The sequence below is a fragment of the Littorina saxatilis genome, unplaced genomic scaffold (genome assembly GCF_037325665.1).
Source record: "Littorina saxatilis isolate snail1 unplaced genomic scaffold, US_GU_Lsax_2.0 scaffold_194, whole genome shotgun sequence".
NCBI classification, from domain to species: Eukaryota; Metazoa; Mollusca; class Gastropoda; order Littorinimorpha; family Littorinidae; genus Littorina; species Littorina saxatilis.
In genome coordinates, this window is record NW_027129665.1 from 1 (window position 1) to 11457 (window position 11457).

Genomic DNA, 11457 nt, shown 5'->3' on the forward strand with positions numbered 1-11457 from the left:
CTGTATAGTCCGAACTTTTCCGAACCTTCTGAGCCAAAAGCTGTGATAAATTTGTCCGGAGTTGTGGAAACAGGTATTTGGGTCCGAACAGTAGCATCACTTTGAGTTGTAAACTAACTTGCTGCCGTTCACACACACACACACACACACACACACACACACACGCGCACACACACACACACACACACACACACACACACACACACACACACACACACACACACACACACACACTCACACACACTCACACACAGTAGTAGTTCAGGACCCCCTGACGCACAAACACTGTCTAAGTGATCTGTGCTAATTTTTTTTTAGTCTTAAACGCTTTATCGAATAATTGTAACTAAATGGTGTTGTGGAGAAATGAATTTCCTCCAAACATGTCTTTACCTTGTTAAAAAATATGCATTTTTACGATTTTTGTAGCATGTTGAAGAGACACGTTTGCCTGCAATCACGACTCGCATGACCCCTACCCTGTATAACACAATTTATTCTTCTTCTTCTTCTGCGTTCTTGGGCTGAAACTCCCACGTACACTCGTGTTTTTTTGCACGAGTGGAATTTTACGTGTATGACCGTTTTTTTACTCCGCCATTTAGGCAGCCATACGCCGTTTTCGGAGGAAGCATGCTGGGTATTTTCGTCTTTCTATAACCCACCGCCGAACTCTGACATGTATTACAGGATCTTTTTCGTGCGCACTTGGTCTTGTGCTTGCGTGTACACACGGGGGTGTTCGGACACCGAGGAGAGTCTGCACACAAAGTTGACTCTGAGAAATAAATCTCTCGCCGAACGTGGGGACGAACTCACGCTGACAGCGGCCAACTGGATACAAATCCAGCGCGCTACCTTCTGAGCTACATCCCCGCCCACACAATTTATGAACAAGTTAAAGATAAAAACGATTAAATACTATGCACTTGTCGTACAGCCAGTAAAATATCCTCTACGAATCTGTTTTTCTTTTTGATTTACCTTATCTGGTTCATATTTTACGACAATTTGAAAATGACGAAAAATCACTCGCAACAGTGGGCGCGAATGAGTTGCGTTTCTTTCGCCGGGGACTGTACTGCTTCCATACGACAAAGTTTGGACATTTACCACATTTTGGCGCTTTTTACCGCCAAAATAGGGAGTCCTTTTCGACGGGATTATTGACAAATCACCTCGGGGGCAGGCGAAAATAACAGTATAAGAGACATACAGAGAAAAGAAGAGAGAGAGAGATGAATGTCATAATGTACCTTGTAATGTACTCCTTTAGATTTTATGTTAACAATTCTATGAAACATGACAGTATAGGAGAGACATGTGAGTGTCACAATGTACCTTTTAATGTACTCGTTTAGATTTTATGTTAACAATTTTATGAAAAAATTACAGATTAAGAGAGAGAGATGAGTGTCATAATGCGCCTTTTAATGTACTCGTTCAGATTTTATGTTAAACATTTTAGGAAACATGACAGTATAAGAGAGAGAGAGAGAGAAGAGAGAGAGAAATATGAGTGTTTAACTTGCATTAATATAAGGAAACCAGAATCATTAAATGGTTCACAAGCAACCAACAAAGCACTTGTTTCCCTTCATATGTGTTTCAGTAAAATTGCGAATTCCCTGCCCCTTGAAAACAGGAAATTTGCAAATTTCCTAGAATTTTTAGGAAATTTGTGAAATCCCTGAGTGAAACAGGAAATTCACAAATTTCCTGAAATTTTCAGGGATTTCGCAAATTTCCTGGTTTTGAGAATTTACAGTAACATGTACATACACACCAAATTGCATCCTTAATAGTTGTGACAAAAACCAAATAACGCAATAAACGTCAGTTAAATCTCAATATACAAACAAGCATAATTTTTCAACAACAAAATCTGACTGATACTGGTACCTTTAGTAAAATGCATGACGTCAGAAGATGTACAAAGATGTAGGAAAACATATGCAACAATGTTAAACATTATGAGTCATAAACATTACTTGCATGTAAACATGTTAAAAATGGCGAAATAAAAATGTATAAACATACAGAACCGGCAGATTATATTCAATACTTTGCAGAATTGGTCTTGGCTCTCAACATTTCTATTAACTTATCAGAATACAGCAATTATAACATAATTAATGGGGTAAATAATACTCACAGATGAATGGACATTTGAAAACGTTTAGACATTCAACAAAACAGTGTTTTTTCATTGTTTGTCTCTATAGGCATGCAGAATGTGATTTCTGGTTAATGCTGGTTAATGCTAAAACCCTCATTGAAAGTACGTTGTTTTCCTGAGTGTCCAGAGCAGTTTTCACATATGCACCCACTCAGGCCATGGAGTCATTGGAAACGTTTTTCATGCGAATATATCCACACCATGCTGCTAGATTAAAGAAAACTGTTAGAGTCTTAGAGAGGTTAAGTTATATACAAATGAGTAACTGTACATTATTATTCCATTTGTCTTGAGGTAAGGCGTGATAAAATGAAACTTTTAGAATAATAGTAATAATATCAAAAGTATGTATAGGGCACAAATGTTTCAAAAGTTATAAGCGCATTTCAAAAACGAAGAATCAAGATAATAATTTATAACCACTAAATACGTATACAAACTTTCACTTGTAAAAACATCTGTATACGTATTAAATACTGAAACAGTGAACATTTGCATTCTAAAATCTAAAATGTTAGTTCGGGTACAGGTTAAATCACCACTGATAGCTCCCGTGTAGAATGACATCGATGTCAGGACATGCAGTAGTAAGACTATATACAAGTCGTCATTTGAGTGTTTTATTTAATGACATTTATATTCTTAGGCTCTGAGGAGAAGTGGAGTTCATGCCATATCAGTCATGTTCAGTGGGGATGTATCCTGTATATCCGAGTAGTTAATCTCAGTTTTCGGCCGTGAACTATAAACAATTATTTGTTGCAGATTTGTACATCAAGCTCAATATCCTCGTCTGAGAACATAATTGAAGCTCCACAAAACCATGAAAGTAGCGTACGATAAGGAGAGTGTGCTACATTTTGTTCAATTGATAAGTATGGCTCCTGTTATGTCATGGTTCATTTGGAGTTTTCACACATCAAGTCCTTAACATCCACAAAAACAAATAATCCTCATTTTTCATTAAAACATTCACCAGTATAGATGCAATTAATCTCTTATTCACGTATTACCTTTGGTTGTTTTAAAAGACTACATGACCAATATGACCGGCACGGTTGGCCTAGTGGTAAGGGGCGTCCGCCCCGTGATCGGGAGGTCGTGGGTTCGAACCCCGGCCGGGTCATACCTAAGACTTTAAAATTGGCAATCTCGTGGCTGCTCCGCCTGGCGTCTGGCATTATGGGGTTAGTGCTAGGACTGGTTGGTCCGGTGTCAGAATAATGTGACTGGGTGAGACATGAAGCCTGTGCTGCGACTTCTGTCTTGTCTGTGGCGCACGTTATATGTCAAAGCAGCACCGCCCTGATATGGCCCTTCGTGGTCGGCTGGGCGTTAAGCAAACAAACAAACAAATGACCAATATGTAATGGTGACCTTGACTGTACATTTCTTTTTACGTAATAATACAAACAATATTTTGAAAATTTCTTTTTTAAACATTTACGTCTGCTTCCTCGAAGAAAAACTGTCATAGAATACGAGTTCTCAACAATGCTGTCATAAACGGTGGACTTTGTGAACGCAAGGGCACAACGCGATTAACAATTATGAAGACACCATGTAAGAAACAAAAAAGTTTAGTTTGTTTTGGGTACTTTTAGTTGTTGCGATGGGGGGGGGGGGGGGGTAGGGGGGGCGGTAAGAAGCCCGGGCGTGACTCTTAGTGATATGCACTCCTGTGGCCTTACTTGAGAGGGGTGCAAATGCACGTGTTGGTCAGAGTAAAAATGCAAAGGTTAATGCATTTTTTCTGTCAATGCCAACGGGTCAGATTTACTGATCAATCTGACTTCGGTGATTGCTGTCTCTACTATCACTGTATTAAACTTGCAAATGCGCAAGCAGAAATACAAATAGCGTCAAATGATGTTGTTGACCATTTCTGTGGGCGATATCAAATATGTCCATAGTCCGCATAACTTGGTTTATTCTCCAAAGAAGCAAATACGGGTCATTGCAGCAAACTCTTCCATTGCGTGATTTTTTTCTGAGGCTTTGCTCTAGGGTGTATTGCCGACATTTTCATATGGTGGATCATCCCATGCAGAGGTGGCTGCAGATGTTGTGTTGTATCCAATGAGTTCCGTCGCACTTTCACCTTCTCCAGTCATCTCTGGTTTGGAAGGTGCTTCGTCAGCGGATGCGACGGGGTGAAAATAATCCTCCGGGAAGCTGCTGTCGGTTGATGGGCATGCAATGTGGAGGAAGGAGTCATCAGACGTGGTGCTGTTTGACTCTGGCGATGAATAAGATGCGTGAAAGGTGTCTTCTGATGTGGCTGCAAGAAATATCATCATCATCATCATCATCATCATTAGCAGCAGCAGCAGTAGCATCCTTCCTCTACTACTTTTAAAAGTAGATAGTTGTTAATAGTTGTACGCCCATGGTTTAAAGCCTGTACATGAGGATGGAGAGACAAAACGTTCAACTTACTCGATTCTTCCCCAGGCATCACTTCATACGCGTGGTCGTGCACACTGAGGAACGACACCCTCCCGTCCTGCACGTCAGGCTGGATGTGGAAAGCAACAGCGTCGGGTTCAGGACGTCGGAAGACGTGAGGTGGGGGAGGAGGAGGGGGAAGACTCCTTGACCTGCCTGCAAGTTCTTGTGAATACAAAGCTTTACACATTTAGCATTCAAAACATTATCTTCTCATGTGATGTTAAATAAGCAATGTTCTTTTTTTTATTATTGATTATCAACCGTTTTACAACAACAAAAATGTAATGAAAGATACATGTTTATTTTCAAAGCTGATTTCTTACAATATATGTATCGCCATGTATCACTTGTTTATCATTCTAATAATCTTGATTCCCCTTATCAAACTTATTTACTTTCTTAGTCTTACTGTCTGTCTGTCTGTCTTTGTGACCATCTGATGCCAATGTTCAATCAAACCCAAGACATAGAAAGGAATAAGAATATTTAACAAATGGAAGTAAGAGTAAATTAAGTCAGCAAAGTTATCATTGGAACCATATGATCACTAATATTCATTTACTATCACACTTGAAGTTATCATGTATGCCTGCAGTAAGACTGGCCGTGACTCAAATGACACTGTTTGTGAACTTACTTCTTCTCGTCATTTCAACTCGCACAAGGACAGCAAGGACAAGAATAAGAATGCCTCCCATGCATGCTGGCAGAACAACACCAGTCACCAATGGTACTCCAGTAGATGGTACATCTGTTTCCAAAGAAAAGTTGGATTTAGCAGTTTGATAATCATCACATCACATAACTGACGACACACTTCCATCCAAACACGTGTGGGTATATCTTTTCTAGTTTCAGATCAAACTAACCCTTTTATTCTGCCCCAGATCTTTAATTCTTTCATTAAAAACATTATCAGCAATCTGACATTTTCTCAAACAAATCTTGCCCTTGGTCCAGACGTCTCAACGGTTTAACATAGGAAAAGCTACAACCTTGTGTGGGCTGTTTGGGGCTAGCGAATTTTAACATGTTGACACGAAAGACTTCATCTTTACTTATCAACCGTACCTTTGTTTTTAAATGGTGCCCTCCAATCATTTTTTGTTTGCAACTCCTGATTTGACTCATTTACTCCTTTGGGTCAGTCTGTTTGTCTGTCTGTCTGTGTGCTAATCTCTCTCTCTCTCTCTCTCTCTCTCTCTCTCTCTCTCTCTCTTTAAAGTCATTAACAAGTTTTAACAAATGTGTTAAAAAACACTTCATGTCTGAGTAGTTTAACGTGTTTAGATTTACCACACTCACAAATATGCTGTGCATTTTATAATCTGAACATAGTTTTGTTGTACTATTGCTACATGCTCCATTGTTACCAGCTTGCATGCATAATTACCTGCATAGTATGCATTTGATTTTATGAATAACCACATGTGTATGCTCTTCATGCCTTATCTTCATCATCATCATCATCATCATCGTCATCCGTCGCGATATAACCTTCGTGGTTGAAAACGACGTTAAACACCAAATAAAGAAAAAGATCATCATCATCATCATCATCATCGTCATCGTCATCGTCATCTTTATTATCAGGAGTTTAGGTTTTACGACCTCCTTTTGTTGTTAACTTTTTGTATTATTTATTTTTTATTTTTCATTTTGACTATTTTATCATTGTGTGTCTATGCGTCCCAAGGACAGATTGTAAGAAAAGGCGTAGCCTTAAATCTTAATCCTTGTTAAATAAAGTTCAATTCAATTCAATTCTCTCTCTCTCTCTCTCTCTCTCTCTCTCTCTCTCTCTCTCTCTCTCTCTCTCTCTCTCCCTCTCTCTCTCTCTCTCTCTCTCTGAAATATCGTCATTCAGACTCAAATTGTCATCCCCTTCACTGCTTCCGTCATTACACACAACATTTTCCCTAATTTCTTCATCACCCATTCCAACATTCCCACAACCAAATACTTCCTTAAAATAAGCAAACCACTCTGCCATACATTTTGTTTTCGCTCACACAAGCTTTCTGCTGTCCGGCCACACTCTTAAACTCTTTCCAAAACTCTGCGGAATTATTAACCTTTGATGCCAAAGAAGATGCTTTATCAGGCCTGTATTGACTCTTTTTGTTGTCTTTCAGGCGATTATAACTTTTCTTGGCTTCTACATAGGTAACTCTATCTTCCTCGTCCCTAGTTTGTCGAAAAGTCTGTAAAAGCCTCTTTGCTTCCCTTCTTGCAATATCACACTCGTCATCAAACCAATCAGCATCTTTCGGTTTCAAATTCATAGGTATTCTTGTTTCCATACACTCACTTGACATCGTTAAACATCCGATAAAATCATCAAGTGCATGATCTGTATCACTGTCAATTAAATTACTGGCACCTTTAAGTTTATTTTGCACTTCATGACCCTTCCAACGCTAAAAAAAAAAACCCACTCTTTTTCTTTGTCCCAGACTGTTTTTTTAACAAATGTTTTTTATCTGGAAACATCGATGAAACGTTTGAACTGTTACTGTCGCAATACAGAACCAGTGTCACTGGCAAATGGTCGGACTCAACTTGATTTTCAACAACCAGTGAATCAACATGTACGACTGAAAACAAATCACTGGACATCATAAAATAATCCACAAGGCTTGAACTTCCTTTAGAAATGAAGGTGCAACTGTCGTCAAAATGTTTTTCAATAAGAACATTCAAAATGATACAGTCGAACATATTACACACTTCTAATAACTGCTCTCCAAACGCATTCAAGTTGGGGTCTTGAGACTGTCTTGAAAAAGTCTCGCTTGCTTCTTCACTGTCATCGACCATGTCCTCCTCAAAATTTCTTGAACTTGTTCTCCCATTCAGATCCCCACAATTACAAAGAAGGAGAGAAAAATCGTCAAACCTTTCATAAGTTTTCAGAAGTTTTGCAGTCTGTGACAAATTTAAAGAAGGGTAAAGCCTCTGGAACAGATGGTATTTTTGCTAAAATGTTGAAATCTGGTGGCCATAATGTAAATATTTGTTTAATGTTGTGTTTCGATCTGTTATAATTATACCCCAAGAAATGGGCACAGGCAATCATAATACCAATTTATAAGAAAGGGGATACGCACTTGGTTGATAATTACAGAGGAATTTCTCTCTTGAGCATTATTGGAAAATGTTATACCTCCATATTAAATCAAAGATTGTATGATTGGATGCATGACAATGAAAAGATTGCGGAAAATCAAGCAGGTTTTCGGAAACAGTATTCAACAGTTGATCATATTTTTACCTTGTATGCAATCGTTCAAAAAAGTCTGAGCAGAAAAGGTCAAAAGTTGTATGTGGCATTTGTTGATTTTCGCAAAGCATTTGATTCTGTCAACCATGCTAAGTTGTTGAAAGTCCTTTCACAAGAAGGTGTTACAGGTAAATTTTACGGCGCCCTGAAGGCTATGTATGCTAGTTTGGTGTCCTGCGTGCGAGTAAATAACGAGTAAATAACGAATATTCTGATTTTTTCGATTGTCCAAAGGGTGTTAGACAATGATGTGTGCTGAGTCCTTCACTGTTTTTACTTCTTATTAATCAACTTGCTGTACATATAGCCTCTGTGGAAAAACATGGAATACAGTTGTTGCCAGGTTTGATGGAATTATTTATATTGCTTTTTGCAGATGACATTGTTCTGTTTTCCTTCACTCCTATTGATTACAACGGTTGGACTGTTTGAGAGACTGTTGTGTAAGTTTAAAAATGGAAGTTAATACAGAGAAAACAAAAGTTATGGTGTTTAGGAAGGGAGGATTTTTGGCAGAAAAAGAAAAGTGGAATAATGGTGGCCACAAATTAAAAATTGTAAACGAATATTGTTACCTTGGTTTTAAATTTACAACCATGTTAAGTCTGAAACGAGGAACTCATCATATGACAGTAAAAGCGAAATAAAATGTACATTTTATGTTGTAAAAGTTTTCCTTGGGTTAAAAGAGATTACAAGAGAGACATATTTTCACATTTTTGATGCCAATCTGTATTGTTGTATTCCTCCAAAGTATGGGGATTAACTAGATTGGATAGTATTGAAAAAGTTCACATGTTGGCCTGTAAACGATTTTTGGGAGTTCCAACTCGTACGCCTAACAAGATGGTCTATGGTGAATTGGGAAGATATCCTTTGTATATTAATGCCTATGTACGATGTTTGCGATATTGGTTCCGTTTGCTTGCAATGGATGAAAAACGACTTCCAAAACAGGCATACAAGATGCTTTTAACTTTGGACGGAAACGGAAAAAAGATGTTCGATTGATATTGTCCTAAACAAGGTTTTATTTCGACTGGCTCCAACATGTTTTTGCGCGTATTCAAAGTAAGATTATTGGACATGTTTAAGCAGGAGTGGGCAGAAACAATTTGTCTAAAAGATCGTTACAGTCTGTATTGTACATTTAAAGACAGTTTGTCAGTTGAGTTGTATTTTTCAAATGTTAACATTTATTGCTTTCGAGTTTCGCTAGCCCAGTTTAGATTAGGTGTTCTTCCAATTAATGGAAATTTGAAAAGGTACAGCGATTGCGTTGCAGCTCGTAATTGCTCTTACTGTGGAAATGTGGAAGAGAATGAACACCACTTTTTATTACACTGTCCATTGTATTCTGATTTGAGAATGAGATTTCTTAATACTTTTGGAAATATGCCACTTTCTTCAGTATTAAGATGTAGAGACTCCATACGGTGTAGATCCCTTGCAAAATGTATATAATTATTATCCAATCAGACGAAGACAATTGTGTTCATAGGTATATTGTAAATGAATACGTTGATGTTTCATGCTTCGGAGTTCAAGTAGCAGTAATGTTTTTCACGTATTTATTTTATGGTTGTTGTCGTCGTTGTTGTGTTTTTGTGTTGTCTGTTTTTTGTTCTTCCCCCATTCCCCTTGGTTTGTATATGGGTCTGTGGCCTTAGTTCAATAAACCGTTCTGAGTTCTGAGTTCTCTCTCTCTCTCTCTCTCTCTCTCTCTCTCTCTCTCTCTCTCTCTCTCTCTCTCTCTCTCTCTCTCTCTCTCTCTCTCTCTCTCTCTCTCTCTCTCTCTCTCTCTCCCAAGGGCAGATTGTAAGAAAAGACATAGCCTTAAATCTTAATCCTTGTTAAATAAAGTTCAGTTCTCAATTATAAATTCTCTCACTCTCTTTCTCGCTCTTGATTCAGATAATAAGCATACTATTTACATCTTGGCACAGATTACCCTGATGTGTCAGGATATAAAATGGGATCAAAAACACTTTCAAAATGAAAGATATATGCATAAATTATCAGAAAGCACAGACGTATAGGATGTATATAGATGAATACCGTACATGTGGGCTTTGTTGTTTTAATTTGTGATAGTATATTAATGCGTTTAGTTTGAACACAAATAAACCAGTACTAGAGAAGGCGTGGACACTACGGTGTATTTAAAAGTTAGACACGAATAACGAAGGACACCACTTAAACGAATAATCTCATCTCTTTTTTAATCAAAAAGAAATTGACATGTCTATATGGATTGGTAAGGCTATTCTAATTCGTCGTTGAACTACACTTTGATCAGAAGGATCACATCTTTGCACAAGGTAGCTGTCAGAATGGGAGGTGAGGGTCTTTGCATGACTTACCCCCCGCATACATATACTCATAAGCGTACACATGTAACTAGAAAAACAACACAAATTGATTTTGACTATCATTCTATAAAACGAATGACAGAATAAAAGATGGTTCACGCGAATGATTTTAACTTTGCAAGCAAGGTCATCATATGTAAGATTCTTCCTGTTATTACAAAAATATGATCTCAGTTTCAGTTACGTTATCATAAGGCAAATTAAGGAGTCATTTATCTGTGTAAACGTTTACTGATTTCTTAAGTTGGCAATCGTCTGTACAACCTGTGACAGATCTGCCTAGCAAACATTCTTCGTGTGTAGAAAGGCGTAACGTGGTCTGGGTCTGGTCTAGATGGTCTGGGTGGCCGAGTGGTAAACGCACTTGCCTCGGAGGCGAGAGGTTGCGAGTTCGACCCTGGGTCAGGGCGTTAGCAATTTTTCTCCCCCCTTTCCTAACCTAGGTGGTGGGTTCAAGTGCTAGTCTTTCGGATGAGACGAAAAACCGAGGTCCCTTCGTGTACACTACATTGGGGTGTGCACGTTAAAGATCCCACGATTGACAAAAGGGTCTTTCCTGGCAAAATTGTATAGGCATAGATAAAAATGTCCACCAAATACCCGTGTGACTTGGAATAATAGGCTTGAGGTTTGCTGGCCGATGTGAATGCGTGATATATTGTGTAAAAAATTCCATCTCACACGTCATAAATAAATCCCTGCGCCTTGAATCCGTATTTGAGATATGTGCGCGATATAAATTGCATAAAATAAAATTAAGATAAATAAATAAATAACGTGTCACCGTTGTACACTACACAGATTTGGATGCCGCTAGCACAGTACATGTACAGCCATCTAAAATACATTATAAAAAATGGAATATCGAATGTGTCAGCTAATTTTAATCCGTGCATGTCTCTGTATCTTGGCCAGTGGCTGAAAAATGATGTTAACTTAATTGAACCATTTATTTTCAAAAACCGCAAACATTTTACCCTAACAAAGCACTTCCTTTAAACTTGGGCCCGATGGTGACACAGGGCTGTCCGAACAAAACTATTACAAGTAATCCATGTGGCTACAGGATAAAACAGCTAAAATCATTGTAATAAAACTGATAGTTATATAAAAGATGATTCTGTTCTCAAATTGTACCAGTTGTCGTCGACCTAGAAGTGGATTCCCCGTCA

General features: G+C 38.3%; 1 protein-coding gene across 1 annotated transcript; it reads right to left on the minus strand.

Annotated features, from left to right (window-relative positions):
- Positions 1-4182: 4182 nt before the first annotated feature.
- On the minus strand, positions 4183-6948 carry LOC138957890 (uncharacterized). The gene is made up of 3 exons (XM_070328926.1): positions 6942-6948; positions 4619-4792; positions 4183-4460 (listed from the first exon to the last, which is right to left on the minus strand). The coding sequence occupies exons 1-3, from the start codon at positions 6946-6948 to the stop codon at positions 4183-4185; spliced, it is 459 nt and encodes a 152-aa protein (XP_070185027.1).
- Positions 6949-11457: the final 4509 nt, after the last annotated feature.